This window comes from Gasterosteus aculeatus, chromosome 7 (assembly GCF_964276395.1).
Source record: "Gasterosteus aculeatus chromosome 7, fGasAcu3.hap1.1, whole genome shotgun sequence".
Lineage (NCBI taxonomy): Eukaryota > Metazoa > Chordata > Actinopteri > Perciformes > Gasterosteidae > Gasterosteus > Gasterosteus aculeatus.
Genome location: NC_135694.1, coordinates 18,833,108 through 18,852,802, shown reverse-complemented (window position 1 = coordinate 18,852,802; position 19,695 = coordinate 18,833,108). Strand labels below are relative to the sequence as shown.

Genomic DNA, 19,695 nt, shown 5'->3' with positions numbered 1-19,695 from the left:
TTTATTCTGTCTTGCATAATGTACTGATGTTTTCTCTGCTGTGTCCACCAGGCTGCATGTCTGTCCCACTGTTTAACCAGAAGAAAAGGAACAGACTCCCTCTGACATCTGCGCCCTCGGAGAACGAGTTCTTCTCCCACAGTGAATACACAGCAAGCGGCTCAGCTGCATCTCACAGTGCTTCAGGTGAAGCTTAAGTCGGGCTGTTCAAGCTTCTGCTGTATTTCAGACACTAGGTGGCAGTACACCCCCAGAAAAACATAAACTATACACATAACACTACACAAAACATCAGAATTACCATCTCCTGCTAAATGACACCATTGAGATCACTCTACATAAAGGATAGGACCACGTTTTGGAACGTCTTTGTGTGAAGTAGGACGCACGGCTAGAGACAAAGGGAGGGCTGCTCCAAAAACCTTCCCCTGAGAACATACCTTTCCTCAGGTACCTACGGACGTTACCAGGCCTCCGGTCCGACCTGTGCGGCTCCACAAAGCCAGCAGTGGAGCAGACAGGGCATCCCATCATCTACTCCGCCCCAGCAGTATGGCAGCAGCAGACCTGCTCCGGGACCTGCCCCTCCAATTAGAACCTACGCATCCATAGCCCACCCATACAAAGCTGGAGGCACAGGGTATGTTAAGACCATTTGTATGATGGTTGGATATTTTTATTATCAAAATAAGAAAATGTTAGTCACCCTTTGAGAAACCAGATAAACCGTTGGATAGGTTTACAGAAATATGTCATTTAATTTAGGCTAAAGATATTATAATTTTGCTATTTAACAGTTTAACGTGGCTAGTGATTTTATGTATGCTGGGTTTCCATTTTGGATCCTAAAATGTGAAAATAAGTTAAAATATCTTTATTTTCAGCTCTGAGATGGGAAAGCCCATCAACTCAATGAGACAACTGGATTTTAGCCCCAGTGGTCATTCTGGACAGAGCAGCTATCAAGCCTCCCAAATCAGGCAGAGTGCACAAATTAAGCCAGTGCCCCATCCAAGCTTCTCCCCAATGGGTCAGCAGTCATCTTACAGACCACACAATCCCACACACCAGTATTCTCCGCAGCCCAGACCTCTGTCTGCTCCTGTCCCGCCACCCAGCAGGCCCTCTGCCGCTGCAGCAGAGCCACAAAGAAACTCCTGGAAGTTTACTAACAGCTTTGGGCCGCAGAGATTCCCCTTTGAGGGAAACAGGGGCACAAATCAACCTCAGACTCTGCGACAAAGTCAAACTCAGGTAGAAAAATATATGATGATAATATTACTATGCAATGATTCTAAAATGTACCATTAATGTGTCATGACATTGATCTGATACGTCCAGCATTTGTGTTCACGCTAAGCAGGACAGATTTCCAATAAAGCCAGCCATCGAGAACTCACTGAGGATCATGACTTCAGTTATTGATGGCATGAGACACTGGAGCCAGTTTAAAGACAAGGTCCCATACCTGTTTGAGATATTTGGTCAGTTTTTTTAGGAGTAGCTATGATCTCTGATGTGCACGTATTTTGAAACACCATTAAACGGGCAGGCTGTGCTCCTCCCTCAGCTACTCTGGACTCTGCGGTCACGCTGGGTCTCCACGGAGCAAAGAACTTCCTCATGAGAGACGGGAAGGAGGTGGTGCTGTGTGTCTTCTATGAAAATGTGAGTTGAGAAACAAGCTTCTTCCTAATAAGTAAATGGAAGGAATTTGTCAACGTCCATTTGCTCACATTAACTTGCCCCAAGCCTCCTCAGCTCAAATCATATAAAGTCACGGCTTTCACTGAAAGGGATTTTGTGTTAACCACGTTTGGTGTGAGCGCTGGTATTTGATTTAATCGTCAACCGCCCCTCCTTTCCAACAGGAACAGGAACTGCCGCGTCTCATCCGTGGTCAGGTTCACCGCTGCGTGGGGAACTACGACCGCAGCAGAGACGTCCTGATGTGCGTGTCCATCCGACCCGGCCTGCCCTCAGAGCTGAGAAACGCTCCGGAGGCCGTCAAAGCCTGCGACGCAGAAATGAGAGCGCTGGTGAAAACACTCAGTGAAGTCTGAGCATGAGTACTGTAGGTGTCTTCAACTAGTATACCAGTGTTTGATGAGAGTTCATTGTATTGATAGATAACTGGTGTTTTGGGTCGGAGTCACAGTTAGTTACAAAAAGCATGTTTAAAGAATAATAATTGTTGACGTGTGAAGGGCGCTGTTGCGCTGATGTACTGGACTTTAACAGTTGAATTCACTTGCGTTTGCATCCATAAAGAGTTATTTCCTTGAACTCAAACCTGAATGGAAAGTAAAGCCTCTCTTCTTTGTAAGTTCTGAAACATTTTTATTACAAAGAAAAAGTCACAGAACAGCAAACATTGTTTAGATGTCAATAAAGCAAACACTATGAGGTAAGATCTCAAAATATGTCTTTGAAAAACTGGGCAGTCTGGATTAACATGTGATACCAAGTACAGTTAGTTTATTTACAGTCAAACATCACAATGGAAAAAAAACAATAATTCTACTCTACCAGAACAGATCCACCAGCGCTGAGACTTTACACACAAAGAGGGGAAGAAGTCCAGAGCCGCCACAGCGCAGCACAGTTTGAGGTCCAATACGAAACACGTCCCTCCCGACCTTCACTCAAGTATGGCAACAGAACCACAGTCACTTTCTTAATGTCGGGACACGTCGTCATGGGAACCTAATTTGGGAAATATTTAAAGATAAAACCATTAGCAAAAACCAACCCATTATTCAACACTAATACGCACATAAACACCCACTAGGAAAAGGGAGTCTAGCTTGATGAAAATCGGCAGTGTGAATGGAGAAGTAGACGTTTTGTCCTTGGGACATGACAGGAACGGTGCCAGCGCTTTGAAGAGGAGAAGTGGATCGCCGCAAACACGGCAGCACGTCAGCGCACTTCAGGAGCAAATGATTCCGAAGCACGTTCTGCACATAATGTGAACGATGCGTCAGCCTCGCGCAGATAACCCAAGGCAAAGTTCAATCTGTACAGCTCCCTCCTCAGCCACTCACTTTTTAAATCACGTAAAACAAGGATGCCAGGAACTAATCCGCTAGCTGCACGTCACAACCTTTTAAGAAAGCAATTGAAGTGATTTACCTCTTCTAGGTAATTGGCTCGTACTGAACACGAGTTGCTTTTTTTCTCTCCTCTGGCTGAGAGGATTAGGAGACGTCGTCTTTTTTTTTTTTTAATCCTCTGGAACATTTTCTCAAGTTAATGAGATCACACTGCAATGAGTACAGGAGCAAGACGTCATCACTGAGAGCAGAAAATATTTTACAAAATAAACACATACGTACTCAACAGGATCCAGAGTTTCTCAGCAGAAAAAGATGCTAACCTGATAGTTGTAATAAACGCTTGTCTTGGTTATGTTAAAAGGCACAAGTTGGTCTGATCACATTTAAAATCGAGATCAATCGTTCTACCGTTAACAAAGCCCATCTCATGCTGCCTTTCTGACAAAGTTCCTTCACCTCTGTGCCTTTTTCTTCCTGAAATAAGAGTGTTTTAGTATTGTGTGTTGGGAGACATTTGTTTCATAATTAACAAGCGGGTTACACAAACAGTTCTGGGGAAAGGGTATAAAAAAAAGAGCGCAGTATCCCAATATAACATTTTTTTGACCACACAGCTCTGGTACCACCACAATTTACAATTTACATCCTGGTGATAGGAGGAGAAGAGGAGATTCCCATTTGTCCTCTTCTCCCCGAACGCATCGTCCTTGAAAGCTAAAACGTCTTCTTGACCCTCACTGGTTCGACGCCTGGTCACGTGACTTGACGGCAGATAAAGTCTGAGGAGCAAACATCTTGCGACGCATCAGATTTCCCCTTTTCGACGTGGTACTTTGAAGGCTCAGACACCAGCTTTGTAAAGTCCAGACGACAGGTTCAGTCCAGTGGGAAATACATCTTCAGTTGAACCTTTTTCTATTTGTATTCTCGGCCTTCAAAGTCGCCACATAATCTCATGCTCACATTCTTTATGCCCCGAGCCTGTAGTCTGTTTTGTGATGTCACATCTGTGGACTTGCTTTGCACAAACTGAAAACAAAACAAAAAAACATTTTTTTATTATCTGTAGTCACCTCCTTAAATCGTTTAAAATGAGCTCCTCGCATCTTCTGACCGCATCTTCCCCGTAAATCACTAAAACACAAAAAAGTTAAACTGCAGAAAACTATAACCACTGAGTAAAATCTTAACATAAAACATTCCATCTATACGAACTGAACTTTGCAGTAACCACGTAACAGACGCAGGAAGACGGTGTTTGCTGTCGGGTGTTCAGCCTCGGCCGAGTCCCAAACAGCATCACTTTTAGGAAACGGGATGCAGGCGTCTGTCAGTGACGTCACGGAGGGACGAGGTGCACTATAACAGCGTGGGCAGAGGGGTGGGGGACAGCTGCTCCTTCGGCGCGTATTTGGCAAAAAAGGGCAAGAAGACAGTGAGCATGACTCCGACAATAGCCAGCATGTAGCCCCATCCGATCTGGCACTCGCCGGCGTAGTAGATGTCGGCGTCCCCGCAGGAGGACCGCACCAGTGAGGAGTTGAGGCCGAAGGGGTAGACCAGCAGTCCAGCAGCCATGATGAACACTGCAGAGGGAAGCGGATAGACATTGTCATTCGTTAATGCTCTCGGAGGGAAAGATTTCAGGCAACAGCGCGAGCAGGAAAGGACGATTAAAACAGTTATTCATTCATATAATTATATAATCATGTCAATCCTGTGGATTTATTGAGAATACAAAAGAAATGCAAATAGGAGATGACTGACTGACAAAATAACAACAATAAAACACATTTTCTAGATTTGAACTCTGGACCTGTGTGCCAGCTGGAAGCCACTTGGTGGCAGTAGAGGATTTGTCCACAACGCTTCCGCTGCGCTGTGTGAATGAGGTCCTTCATCAGTGGCCCCCGCCGGCACTTTTGCTGCATTCTGTCCCCTCAGACTCCGTCCCCTCAGACTCAGAGGCCGCATAGCGGCTCACTTTTAACAAATGGAGTCAAGTCTCCCGGTCCGTGTTGCCAAAGCAGTTATTGGCCGCGCTGCCGGCTCTTGGTGGTGCTCGGAGTCACTCTCGAGTGCCGGCTGGATTTCCATCACAATGCCAGGTTCCATGGTTGCCTTTACCGGGGGGCGTGCGGGGGGGCGGGGGGTTACTGGCAAAGCTTGAACCTGAGAAAGCGAGCAACTTTCCATAAACGCAACAAAGCAAATCTGTTGTCATGGACTCCTTTCTTCATGTGAGAGCAGCTCCACGGTACCTGTGGGGACATCACGTGGAAGGTCTGTGTGGGCAGAGCTTGGCTGGCAGCACAGGGGCGAGCGGGCCGGGCCGCTCATACCGATGTTCTAGTTGCACGCTGGCGGCTTTGGGATTTACTGTTAGGTGGCGAAAAAAGGTATGAGGGGAGGAAACAAACACCAGAGGCATCTCCCACGTGTTGTTTATGAGGCCTGTCGTCTCTCTGTGGACCTCAGTGAGGATCCTCCGCTCCGCTCAAACAGTTCAGAGTGGCCCCCGTGTTTTATCTGCCTGGGACCAGCGGCTCGAAGCTTACCCGTCTAATGGCGCTTTAATGACCTTCTTTATCATTTTATCGCTGGTTTTAGTGGAAGTAACACAAAGGCCTCTTCCCTTCCACTCACAAAATGATGGAAGCATCAGAACAGAAGAAAACTTGGACACAAAACTGGAACGATGAACCACACAGCATGACCCCCAAATAATCAATACGGGAACAAAATGCAGGGGCCCACTTTCTAACAAGCGCCAGGTAAGCAGGATGAGGATTGGATTTTATCAATCACACCAGCGATACGCAGGGCTGGATCAGAGCTCTGCAAGCCCTTAATGAGAGGAGAACTGTTGAAACACTGGAAAAATCAACCTCATATCAAAGGCTAACACAAAAATGGATCCATTTCATCCTGCAGGTCTGAGAGGGATGAAAGCAAACCAAAGTAGACTTACAAAGGGGAACTCTGGCGATAACGCACGTCAATGTGTTTGCAGGTCTCGGGGTGTACTGCTGCTGTAAAACTCTGTCAGTCCAGAGGGAGCCGTGTAAGTCTGATAAAGTGCCGCAGGTGATGTCATTTGAGTCAGAACTGCATGGGGCTGGAGACCAAAAGCTTGAAAATTGGAAAACTCACAAGATGTGTAGCTGGAAAAAAAGTGGTTATACGAGACGTTTGTGGCTCCTGAATATACAACATATCTGTTGGCCGTCAAAGAAGTTTTTTCAAAGGCTTCCGCTGTGGCATTTATCTACAGTGTCAAGGAAACCTTATGCAGTACAATGAGGTCTATGTTTTGTGCAAAACACTCAATTAAGGTAAAGAAAGCTTGAAGGACAATTCCCCTCCAGGCTGGCTTAGCGTATTTTCATCAGGGTCTCACATGGAGAGTTGGTTCTCTGATGAACGGGCAGTGTGACGAAAGACGCTGACATGACGCCAAGACGACCATGCAGGGAAGACTGAAGACGCAAAGTGTGCATTACTGGTGCAGCCAGGAGAGCGATGTGCATGTGGAATTGACGGCACTGAGATAAGATAAGAAAGACGGGATGACAACGCCGTACTGTTGTTATGAAAAGCAACTTAAAAAAAGAACAGAGACTCCACTGGTCGACTGGTAAAGACTTGAATTCTCTCTTAAATGCAGTTAGGGAGTGTATGAAAAGGTACGTACAGTCCACCGCACAGGAGGACTGTATTATAAAGAGCGATCCACATCCACAGCAGCGGACAGTTTACTAACCCTTCCGACTCCTAATTAGCGCTCTGCTTTTGTGAGCTCGAGACTGGGAAGAAAGTCCCCCCACAGAGAGGAACAAAGTGTCGGCCCCGATCAGATGAGGGCCCGCTGAGTGTGGCTGGCTATCATAATGTCTCAGGGATGATGAGACAGTGAATAACGACGATGCATCCATTTAGCTGCATGGAACTAACGTGTCCCAGTTTCACGGGTATAAATCACTTTGTCTTTTTTATTTATCTCAATTCACCCTAAAGAGGAGTCAGAGCAGAGTTTCTTCAATTACTCCTTCATGGCTTCTGCTCATCATGGCTGTATTTCTCATTACCCATTACAACTTGTTTGAATGGACACTTGAGTAGCTCTGGAGCACGCACAGGACTCGGACCGAGGGAGTAACATATCGATCTGGGAAGGAAAACCAGCCAGAGGCAGCCAAGAGCACTGCACATCATTGCTCCCCGTCAAGCCGCTTCCACGGGACGCTGCCAGGCTGCGCAGGCCTTTGTGAGCACTAATGAATAGCGAATAACTTCATGGGCTGGCTTCTCTGTTTTTGTTCAAAGGTTTTTTTTTTTTTGTGCGCGCGTACGAGCCGAAAGGGTCGAAGAGGAGTCGCAAAACCAAATCAGAACCTTGTACTGCCACACAAAAGACTTTTGTGCCACTACGTGACCTAAATGTGCCTTGAATCTCTTCTGGAGGAATGAAAGCTGCTCCCGGAGGCGGGGAAACGGGTCCGCGGCAGCAGAGAGCGAGAGAAAGAGATTGAACGGGTCTGTGGGATCGGGAAGGTGTGCAATAACCAATCACTTTCCTCACGGGCGTCTCGCACACAACTCCCTGGCTTAGATCATAACACCAATCGCTGGATCGCTCATGCGTTGTTTTAGGATTTGCTCAGCTGCAGTCGGCTGGAATCTATACTCTTCAGTCAGATAGCGTCAGAAATCCAATATACTGTACCCCCAGATATTCATACGCCTGGTATCTGATATTGAATTTCATTCTTCCCACCAATTCTGTGATTTTCCAGGGCCCTTTCATTACAATTGGCAGACTTCTGCTTTGGATCAAACTGTATTGGCCTCGGTGCTCAGTGTCAGAGAGCTGAGTTGAGTTGTACTCGAGAGGAAATATCTGCTGTAGATGCTGGGCTCCCTCTGGCAAAAACACTCAACATTATTCTATCATATTTATCATTGTTTTTTTTTAGGTACAGACACACCAAGAAAATGGAAAGTAGAATGGGAAACATTCAGTGAGTGATTAAGAGATGTGCAAAATACCTGACAGAACCGAAGCGACGGTTTTGTCTCACCTGGATTATTACTCAGTAGTTTGGTATGATACTAAATAAAGGTCAAATTGCAAAAAGTAAAGGGTCTTATTCAAATACGTGATTGTTAAAAATCAATCAATGTATTTGTTGGTGTTGTTGTCATTGTAACAGCTCCATCATTTTATTTGACAAAAACAGAATTACACATTAGACGTCCGCCATTGGTTTGTGGACTGCTGTTCCGTGTGAATGTTGTGTAGATGGAATGTAGGTATGTGGTAGATTGTGGTAGATTCAGTCAGTCTATTCTATATCTGTGACGTGTAATCTGAATTGTGTCAGTGGTTATTGTTTTATTTAATAGTGCATCACAACGTGTTTAATTAAGAGGAGTAGAAAATGTGTATTTCTTTATTTCCGCCGTGCAAACTGCCCGGACCGTAGGAGGATTTGCTACTCCATTTCAAAAACTAGGGTTTTTGATAAACAAATAGTGCACTGATTATTGCCCAGACAGAGAGACAACTTGCACAGAAGTTATACTAATAACTATACTAAATAATATACGAGCCTTGCCGCCAGCAAGAAGCAGAACGTACATGAAGAGACTAATGCGCTGCAGATCTTCTCCTGAGAGTCAGACAGACAGCAGTCCAACGTGTGAGTGCAAAAAAAATAATAGCATAAGATCCACAGTGCACCTTTGCGGGTCACCACTGCTGGCTCTCACTTCTGAAAGGAACGTCTCATCCGGCTGATTTCCACACGAGGACAATATCTGCTCTCCACCTTAAAGATACGTGAACAAGTGCACACACTAGACTGTCGCCCGACACTCGCCCGCACGTCTTTGATGTCACATTCGCTTTCATCCTGAAGACACCACAAGCCAGTGTGAGGACAGAAAGTAGTATTTTTTCTTGTGAGGATGCTGCCCGCCCTCTTCAGAATATTAAAAGAACCCTTCGATGGGGAGAAAAGGGTAAGAAATGCTTAGGGAGAACGGCAGAGGAAGATGGACTGCGATGGATGTCATGTGTACAGAATGTAAACAGGGTAAAAGATGTACAATACTAAGAATAATATAATATTATGGTCTTGAATTCCTCATATTTGTTCATAATCACCTCCTGCCTGTCAGCTGAGAAAGAAAGAGACTCTTCCTTTGAGTTTATTCGCCGTCGTACTGTTTCTGTAATCGACTCTTCCCCCATTTTGAAGCTGGCAAAATTATTCTGATGACTGAAGTTTAGTTGGAACTAACGAGACTGTTTGAGCGAGGATCAGCCTTTGAGGAACCGAGATAGCCTGACTTAAGTCATCGTGTTAATTTAAGCTGGCTAACATTGACACTGTTGATCGACTCAGTTGAACCACGTTCGAGGAACGGGGGGCCAGGCCCCTAAGGGAGCATCTCTGGATCTGATCCCGGTCTAGTCCCAGCTGAACATATACACAGCCGACACTGCAGGAAAAGAGTGGCACAAAAACACTTTGTGGTCAATAGCGGTTTACCAAGAAACCAAGAAACGATTAAGATCTCAATTGAATCACTGTGTGTCCAGTAATGAAAGCATAACAAAAAAGGCAGTGGATAACAGGCGTGTGTCTCTAGGAAATTGCATTTTCATCGGCAGCACAAAAGGAGTATTTCCAACCCCCCCCTCCCTTATCGAACCCTTATCCAGGCAAATGGAAGATGGCGATGGATAATTTCGGGTTTCCCTCGAGTGAGCGCGCTCTTTCTTTTTTAAATATCCCCTTGATCTCCAGTCTGCAAGCTTGGGAGGAGGAAGCGGCGGGACGTCCAGCACGTTAAGGAGATACCACCAATGAGGCTAAAAGGAGGAGTGAGGATCAATCAGCGTTAAAAGAAAATGAGTTGAAATAACAACAACTCAGCTCTGCGCTGACGCATCTAAATGTGCATTGACTCTGCTCCACCACTTCACTTGTCCTTCTCCGCAGGTTAAAGGGGAGGAATCGTAGCAAGTTGATGGGAGTTGAACTGCGCCAGTGATGAATCTCCCGGTAGTCGACTGGGACCTGGCGAGGAGTGGGCACAAACAGCAGGGCCTCCATCCTAATGTGAATTCCAGTCTGCACACAGCCATGGTGATTATTAAGCTCAGTGCTCCTCTGGGAAATTATGCTAATGACGCCCCTCCCACCGCATACATTCCTCAAAACATTCGACTGAAAGTGATGTAGTCCACAGCAGCGATTACACAACAAATGTGCTAATAAATGTTTCTGAGCGTGATTACGGGGAAGAGAGAAAAGGGACAATGCGGACACAGAGGGAGAGGGAGAGAGGGAGGAGGAGCTCAGTTCTTTGGAAAAACACGACAGCAAGTGCAAGGAAAAAGTGTCTAGAAACACTAAAGTAGTCGAAAGTGAAATATTTAACGGTGAGTGGCTTTAATGACCAATAGGTGTTGGGTAATCGATTAGTTAAGTCCAGCTCGCCCTTTTCAGTGAGCGTGTGGCACAACGTCCACCGAGTTCGTCTGACACCGAAGGGGAATTACCTGTTGGATTCTACGCGAAAGCGACTTTTTAGAGAGAGAGAGGATCAAACCATTTTCGGGGGAAACGGTCCGGTGCTGTCAAACGGGGGAGGAGGGGGGGGGGGGGGGCTGGGGGAGGAAGCGGCTGACCTTGACCTACGGAAAGAGATAAAAGCGTGACAGAGCGAAGAAAGAGAAAGCCAATGAGGAAATAAAACAGTTGGGAGAGATTAGCGGGGCAATAAAATGGCTTCTGCTATCTTCAGAGTGAGCAGGCCTGCCTGTGGACTGGTCAATCAGCGCAGTAATAGCTCTGTTTATCACCGACTCATTCAGACTGCTCCAAACTCTGCAGAGGTGGTTAAAGCCCCCGGTCCAGAGTGTGTTTTGCGTAAATGTTTAGTTTAGTTTCATAGACTCATGATCGCTTTGTGTATCTTGGAGATCCAATCAGAGGATTAAACAGGGCTTTGATGATTCCCTGTGTGGCACTGCGGCAACCGAGACACTGATACAGTCGCACAGAACTGAAAATAAGACAATAAGCAGCTAACATATCACAAAATAAAGATGCCTTTGTGCAGGGATTACAGGTGAATAAGACATTTTCCAAAAAATAGGCTTCTTCACTTTCTATCAGAGGGTTTGATGACCACACAATACCACATGGCTCATCATCAGCCTACCAACACCTCTAAAGCTCACTACATGTAACACTAACTGGGAGTCCCTTCGCACTGGCTTTATGCTAAGCTAAGCTAAACAGCTGCTTGCCCTCGCTGTGTATTTAGTGGTATCTACTTTCTCATCTCACTCTCCAGAAAACAAATAGGTGTTTTTTTGTCCGGAAAAAAATGAGCTCCTGGAATTATCAACCAGAGGATCATGTGAATGCAAATAGTTGATTGAGCAGCACAGCTAAAGAAAAGCAGTCCGTGGGGCTTCAGAGGTTTAGGAAACAACAAGAGAAATGAAGAAATACAAGATGCCCAACATGCAATGCAGTTAGTTGGTTGGGCACCATTTTGCCACTTCAGGGTCTCTCAGCTCCCAGCGCATGCGGAGCCATCTGAGCGCTTGCTTATGACTGTGGATCTCCATCCTGGGAGCACTGTAGCGATGACACATGAATCTCACACGCTGCATCCAATCTGTCATTTTAATTACTTTCATTTCCATATCACCATCTATTTTTTCCCCCCGACGATGCAAATGAATTTACACCTCAGACAAATTGCTCGTCCTTGACTTTCTTCTATGAGGCGACCCGCAGCGCACGTGTCGTTGTTTCAGCGCGCAGCCTCCGCCAACCTAATCCCTCCCTCCCTCAATCCATCCATCCTCATCTCGCAGATTGAATTAGCAGGGGAGACAAAGCGCCTCATGCGCACTGGATGAGAAAAGAAATAATAATAACGCAAGAGAGCAAGCGGCGAATAGATTGGAGACATCAATCAACTGTGTAAAGTTGCGCTCAGTGTGACGAGGAGTTGTTGTGTGAGGAAGCAAGGAGGAAACAGCGGTTTGTCTGGCGAAACCTGAAGGTCTCTGTGTGTGTGCGTGTGTGTGTAAACAGCCACGTGTCTGACATTTAACTCCCTGATTGTGTTGACAGCCTTTGGGCCAGAGGCTAAGCCCTTAAGTTAGACGTCTCCTGGTTCAGTAGCTGCCTCAGGTCCAAAGGGGGAATGTCAGAACGCAGGTAGGTGCATCGTGCATCCAGCTGTGCTGTGGCACCACAGTTAACATCTGTGTGCGGTAGAGTGTGTTGGGGGCACAATGAATACGGTATGATACAAATCCTGATTTATTCTTTATACTGTCTTTATTATGAAAAGCAGATCGAGCTACTTTAAATTAAAATTAAAAAAAAAAAAAAAAAGGTTTCCTAAAAGTTAGAAGGTTATGCATAACAGCTACAAAGAGACACAAAACAACGGCAGAGACAGACAAGAAACACCAGGAACAAAAGAAAAAAATAAAGGAACACAAAAACAACAAGAAAGAGAAGAAAAAAAAGACACAAAACCACAACAAAAAAACCCACAAGGAAGTAATTAAAAGACAACAAGAAGATGCGTACTGACCACAAAGTGACTTGTTATACAACTTGAGACACAATACGTAGCCGCATCATTTGCACTTGTTGGAGTAACACAAAACAGAAATTTGTTGATATTATTTCAGATTGGAATCTTTTAAATGTATTTGTTGCAGAATAAACAATGTAGCCACAACTATTGAATCCAGACCTTAAATTTTAATCTTCATACCATTTTTCCATTTTCTATTTACCATTAGAAATTCTCTCCGGACAGGATACTCATTTTCCAAATTGAATGCCAATGATTTCTTTAAATGGCGGTATGTACTCGGAATGTGCTTCCTGCTGTCGGGGGTCACCGAGCTCGCACACGTGTGACCCTGTAACTCAAGTGAGAAAATGTGACAAAGCCTGCAGGAACTTCACCTCTGCTTTGTGTGAATTCATTTTGCATCCATGGGCAGTTTTAACAACATGCCTTGGCAGCGAGTTGTTTATGAAGCGAAGGAAGTGGGGGAAGTGGATCAGTGTGAATGTGCTGTCTGCAAGGCTGCTGGAGACAAAAGGAGACCAGGAGCCCTGCACCTTGGTGCAGGAACCATAAATATGAGCTCCCATTAATCAGCCTGTGTGTCGGTGTGTAGAGAGAGAGTGCGACACACAGATAAAAATGAACAATTTTCCATTGTCTGTTCTATAGCTTTTAAAATATATGGTATTTGGCCAAAAAAGAACTTGATAAAGGAAATACCTTCAGAATATCAGGAGCCTTTTGAATTTTCACTTTATTTTTAACTAGTTGAGATTAAATCTCCTTTACTATTAAAAGTGCACATCGATTTCATACATAACCTTAAGAAAAAAGATCGCTACTGACAAAAATTGTCAAACAGACATGAAGGACTCTGGATTGAGGCGAGGCCAAAGATCATTCTAGACTGGGCCGTAGTAAAATCCCACTTCTGAGACTTCTCCGGTCTCAGTGTGCACAGACGTCCCCTTAAAGCCCAGCCAATTACTGCACCTAAGGTAGTGGTATTTCCTACAGCGCTGACAAAGGCTCTTCGTACCTGTAATCATCTAAGCACAGTGATGGACGAACCCACTTAGCTCTGTCTGTGGGTCCAGGTGGTCTACCTGCAGTGAATGAGACATCCCGTGAGACGTCCTCTGAAACATCCCGTCCTCAGTCGTGATTACTCGAGGAGTTAGATTAGTTAGATTAGGCAAATAGGATTTTATCCTCATGGGATAAAAAGTCCTGCTGTGGTACAAGCCTAGAGGATTGATGTCTGACAACATGTGGAAGAGCGCCGTTTGTGTGTGTGTGTGTGTGTGTGGGGCGGGGGGGGGGGGGGGGGGGGGGGGCAGCAGCTACCGAATGAATCCCTACAGGAGATGTGGGTCCCTGCTGAGCTGCTGTAATGAAGCTCTGCCCTGCCATCGCTCTCTGACCCACTGGCATTAAGGAAACCATTACCCTCAGCCTCCCCCCCGCCTACCAAGTGGAGGACCCGGAGCATACATGGATGTGTGTGTGTGCGTGTTAGGAATGGTAACGAAATGAGGTCAAGATGGTTCCTATGCGGGGATGCAGACGACGTAGAGCGCCTACTGTATATGAGGACTATTGACAGGCTATTTTAAAGCGTGTTGGTGTTTGTGGGTCATGTAAAATAAAGCCATTCATGCCAAAGAGAAGGTTTAAAAAACGTGCAAACAGCTGGAACAGCCTGAACATATTTGAATTCAGACACACAACGGTTAGTTCAGAGGGTGTTAAAGGAGATTGGTTATGGCGTTTCAGTCTCATTCCAGAAGTCTCAACAAGTGTGTGTGTGTGTGTGTGTGTGTGTGTTAGCTCCGCATTTAATCTCATCCTCTGTTGAATGCATCCTAATAGGGCTGAAGTGTCCATGTTCCTTATGGATTTCCAACAGAGTAAAGCGACCATGCTTTTCAGATATGCGTGTGCGCGCATCTAGAGGCCACGACACCCCGAGGGAACGACAACAAAAGGGAGCCTTTTGTCTCAATTTTCCACAGATGATATTTTTGCGGGTTGCCCGGTGTCAGTGGCAGCGTCCTCCTCTGCTGGGTCCCTCAGATTGGAGAGACAGCAGATCACTGCAGGATCAAGTTCATTACAAGAGATGAGGCACCACGGCCGCCCGCCCCAGATGAACACTTCAGATAAGATGGGCGTCTTTCCCAGTGGCTCAGCTTTTCCTTCATCTCTTCTTCACTTTGCAATATAAATATTTGTTAGTGGCGTTATTATGGTTTTCACAGGGGTTCACATTTCCTGAAATATATTCTGTTTGAATCTTCTCAATCTTCCCTAAAGATATTAGAACCTAGCGAATCTAATGAGCCTTCTGCTTTTGAATAAGGGGAAGGGTGTTTTTGTACAGAAACTAGTGAGGATGAAACTCCCTTTTCAAGCTTAATGCAGCTGACTGTCACTGTGTTTTATGGCTGTTTACCGAAGCATGCAGAAGTTTGCCAGGCTCCATGCCAAACCTTTGACATGAGTTAAAGTGTGGGAGTGGTTGACAGCTGATGATTGAAACACTGTCACAAAACGGTGTGCAGAATCTCCTTTCATGATAAACTGTGGCTGTTAAATAACACTTATTTTTAAGTGCGGTTCTGCCTGAACGCATGCACGTAATTCATCCGGCATATTCATGTAGTGTCTGCTCTGTTTAAAGGTAAACTGCAGGATTTTCAGTCAGTAAGCAGTGTGGGCAGGTCGCTGGAGAGCTGACAGTCCACCTCCTGGCCACTGCCGAGGTGTCCTTGATCTAGGCATCGAACCCCTAACCGCTCCCTGAGCTCCTGACTATGTGGCAGCCCCATCACACAACGTGCAGATGACAATGTGTGCGTAAAAATTAAAGGAGGGAACATTTAAAATGTCCGCCAAGGGGTTTAATGAGTTTTTCTAAGGTTACTAATATAATATCTGGGCTTCTGTCCTCTTAACTTTGGTCACCTAAAGGTGAGATTTTATTAAGGTGTCATTTATATAAATCAGAAATGTCTTCTATATGCTTTTAGGTGAGATAAATACCTGCAGTACAGCAGTGAGTATAATTATAAAAATAAATTTAATTCTACCAAAATGCATTTATTTAGTCTAATTTATATTACAGATATTCAAAATATTGTTTGCATAAAACAAAGTGCTAATTCGTCAACCTGATCAATGTTGGTTTAAGATATTAAAAAATAAAATAGAGAATAGAGACGGTCAGGAAATTTCATTTAGAACAAAAGTCGTTCTTATCATGAATTTGGTTTCCATGGTTCGACATATTCAAAAAGTGGGTCACCTGAAAGATTTCGGAAACACTCATGAAGATGATTTTGGTTTACGCATCATGTGATCGCCTGTTTTGACTAGTTTATTCTTTTACAAACTCTTATCTCTTACATCTTTAATGTCTTCCTTCCTCCCTTCGACCACGAGCGCGACACACAGGTGCATAAAAACCCACGCGCGCAGATCCTAATGACCTCTCTTGAAGCGCCCACGTTAACAGGTTAATAAGGGACATCAGCAGCTCCCCTCAACCTCTTCTATAGTCTTCTATAGTCTCTTGCTCTTCCTGCTCTTTAATCACCAATATCTTTTCCTCAGAAATCTACCTTCAACCAGGCCGATAAATGGCTTCCATCTCTCATCTCAAATCGATACCATGCTTTCAGGTCCGTAAGTGAAGGCTTGGGTAACAAGAACGGCAAGAGGGGTAATCAAGAAGACCACCGAGACACAAGGGAGGGGAGCGCTAATGTGGTGAGAGCATTTCCTCGGTTACAGCAGCACTTCATGAAAGCAGGCACAGCAGACGTCTCTCTCACACACACACACACACACACACACACACACACACACGTGCATACATTGACTTGTGTGTGACTGGGCGACATTTGGCCCTCCTTGGGAACAGAGTCTCTGAGACAACAGCGTGCCCCACTCTCCATTATTTAAAGCGCCGTCCTGTCTCTGCCACTCACGCATGCAGGGTGTCAGCGGTCCGGGTCAAAGGTCGACCTGTGTTCATTCAGGCGTGAGTCCGGAGCTTAATCACGCGTGCTTTGTTGTATCGCAGCTCTGGGCGTCTATCATGGGGAAACTGACAGACATCAGGGGAAATGGCGTGGCAACTTATGAAATGTTCATTTGAAAGTAAATGCCATAATAATTGTTTATTATCGATAATAGTCCTTGTGGGAAAAAGTGATGCTACATTATTATGAGAGTGAAAACACCATGTAGAGATTCAGCGTCTTGATTTTTTCTGACGACTTGCTTATTCTCTCAAGTGTTTCACAGAACTTAATGGCATCGCGAATGATTTATTAAATTGTATGTCAACACACACGCGAGCAGGGTCACGTGTGATTGCAAACGCCACAGCTTTGTGATGGGTTCCACCCCTCTGGTTTCCCACTGTGTGGTTACGAAGCTCAATTTCAACGCCAACTCCCTTACAAATACACAATCACAGCAAATAACAGCACGCTAAAAGGTCTGTCATGGCTGTGTAATCGTGTCAATAACCAGGTACAAGGTGTCCTCATAGCAGGAGACGTTTTCAGAGTACAATGATAACAGGATTTTTTTTTTTACTAAGAGTTCCAGTTCTTGTTTTTTCTTTCCAATGGCTCAATTTATCACCATGTGACAAGTCTGGGTTTGTTTCAATCTGATAAAAAAAGGTGCAAAAGGTGGTTTCTGTTTTTTGTGGTTGATGTCCACAAGTTGCAGTTGGTTTGTCAACCCTGCTGCTGTTTCCTCTAACAGATCTACTCAAACTACAGATCATTTCAGATTAAGCACCTGTTAGTAATGTGATCAAGTTGAGATTACCTCTTAAATGCGTGTATTTAGGATTCCGAATTCTCGAGCAGGCACAGCTTTATCTCTACTCTCCTGAACCCCTTCCACTCTATGTTGCCGCTTCGCTCAAAGGAGCAAAGCCACCTGGTCGTCTTGACGTCTGTGGGAGGATAAATAGGCAGAAGACAAAAGCCGGCGGCAAAACCGACCGGTCGTGCGTAAATGACGCGGCGTACTCCTTGTTATTAAGGCGTGCAATAAGCACTTGTCTCTATTCTCTGGACAAACATTCCCTCATCCTAAAGCATCTCACGCGCGAGTGGAAAACCTCTCGGTTAAAGGATGGTAAGACTGCAAAGCAAGGAAGATGCAGGATTTGTACTATTACACACCGCTGTGACCCTAAACCTAAATGCACGCACAACATTCTCCCAGTACAAACACTGTGCTGGGCTCACTTCAATCGATGTCAATGAATCATCATAACTGGAGCGTTCATCCCGCAGCACAAAGACAGGTAAACATCTTCAGTGGTTACTCTATCAACAGCTTCATCACTGAGCAATAGAAGCCAACCTCACCCCCCAATATCTCTCTCAAACACACACACACACACACACACACACACACACATGCACTATCACGTTAAATGTATTGGCGCAGTGTGTATTTTGGAGGGTGTTTGACAGACAGCATTTTAATGACCCAGCGTCTGGGTGAGGACTTAAGCTGACAGAAGCATATATGGGGCCTCTATTATGTCATAGAGAATTACTTTGAACAGTCAAACAAGCATCAATGTAAGGGAGTGTTGCTACCATCATAACATTCAATCCAAATATAGAACAAAATGCAAAGGCCATACAGTGAGACATTGAACACCAAGTCAGCCCTTCTCAGCATAATGCTTTGGCACCCTGGGAGTAGTGAGTGGCATGTAATGAGAATAGCCATGACGCTTTAGTCATGAAATGCCTAATTAGGCATTAGCATGCACTAAAAAGCAGCTATGAGACCATAACGTCTTGTCCTCCACCATCCCCCGCTGAGAGGATACAATACAGCAAAGTATTGTATATATATCCGATATCGCTGGTCTAGCACAGCCACACAAACTGCGCGCCTCCTGCTCCTCTCATTTTGAGGGTTAATTAGAGTGAAGCTGCCATATGTGGTCCAGATAAAGCCCGTCAACACTTGTGTTGTGTTCAGAAGAATGGGCTTCAGCGAAACACACAGATGTATATACGAGCAAAATGTCACACAGAAACCCCCTGTCATTAGCAATTATCCTCCCCCTCGGTTTTGGGCTAATTAAGCAGAGAAATTTGGTGCACATCGTGGCTAATGAGAGGCGATGCGCTGCTCAGTCTGTATGTTGGGGCAATAATCTAGATAATTAGAAAAAGACAACACTAATCGACTATTGAGTCAAAATAATACTGTTGTCCCAAAAGAGAAGATCTCTTGCCGCATCCACAGGGAGGTCAGAGGTCAGGTTTGGCTGCAGCAAAACACCACCGAGCACCCGTCAGCACGGGTGATTGTCAAACTGAATCGGAGCCCTGCGGCTCAGAGGCGGTCCGTCACTTTGCCCGCAGTTGCATCTTTTGGCCCTACAACAGTTCAACTGGTATGCGTAGGTTCCCACTGAATACATTTACACTCATTAACGCTGACATTTGCCATTGTGGCGCATTGACGTGGAGTATTAGCTCTTGCTGGGTGAGTGATTAGTCTATTGATGTCTGAGCTTGGAAACCACTGAGTGTGTGTTTAGCCGGTAATGACGGTGTAATTTTGGCGAGGAGCAGAATCAGACTGAGGTTCTTCAGGTCCGATGTGTCACGGGTTGAAAAAGGACGACAAACTGAATATGCAGACCTGCACTCAGAGACCCGAACAGCGGGATGAACTAAATATCCCCATGAAACACATCTGTTAAGCCAGTCACTGTGCATGAGATCGTACCTGATCAGTACAGGGTGAAGTTCAACTCTCTTCAGGCCTCTTTATCTGTGTTGCTGTCTGTGCCACAAATTGTAGAACAAATAAAAAAAATAATGATAAAGTCAGTGAATACAGTGACGCAGTAATATCTAGCGTTTTACTAGCTTTAGCCACCATGAACTACGTCTTGAAGACGCTGTGAGGGTGCATGTATCAGATTGCACCTAAAACAATAAATTTG

At 45.1% G+C, this 19,695-nt stretch overlaps 2 protein-coding genes across 3 annotated transcripts in view; one reads left to right on the top strand and one right to left on the bottom strand.

Annotated features, from left to right (window-relative positions):
- Positions 1 to 50: 50 nt before the first annotated feature.
- On the top strand, positions 51 to 2,292 carry spata22 (spermatogenesis associated 22). Its single transcript, XM_040179999.2, has 6 exons — positions 51 to 186; positions 451 to 640; positions 885 to 1,254; positions 1,364 to 1,484; positions 1,571 to 1,668; positions 1,872 to 2,292. Exons 1-6 carry the CDS (start codon positions 57 to 59, stop codon positions 2,061 to 2,063), a joined length of 1,101 nt encoding a protein of 366 aa, XP_040035933.2. The 5' UTR covers positions 51 to 56; the 3' UTR covers positions 2,064 to 2,292.
- A 27-nt stretch (positions 2,293 to 2,319) lies between these two features.
- lhfpl7 (LHFPL tetraspan subfamily member 7) overlaps positions 2,320 to 19,695 on the bottom strand; it is a 74,784-nt gene continuing 57,408 nt past the window's right edge. The window contains exons 3-4 of one of the 2 annotated variants that reach the window (XR_013468274.1): positions 3,136 to 4,645; positions 2,320 to 2,706 (exon numbers count right to left, since the gene is read on the bottom strand). Coding sequence is in view for 1 of the 2 variants with exons in the window: in XM_040180007.2 (XP_040035941.2) it covers positions 4,419 to 4,645 (227 nt within the window). In the remaining variant the exon portion in view is untranslated. Of the gene's footprint in view, positions 4,646 to 19,695 lie in introns of both variants that reach the window. The other variant, XM_040180007.2, reaches the window with a different exon arrangement.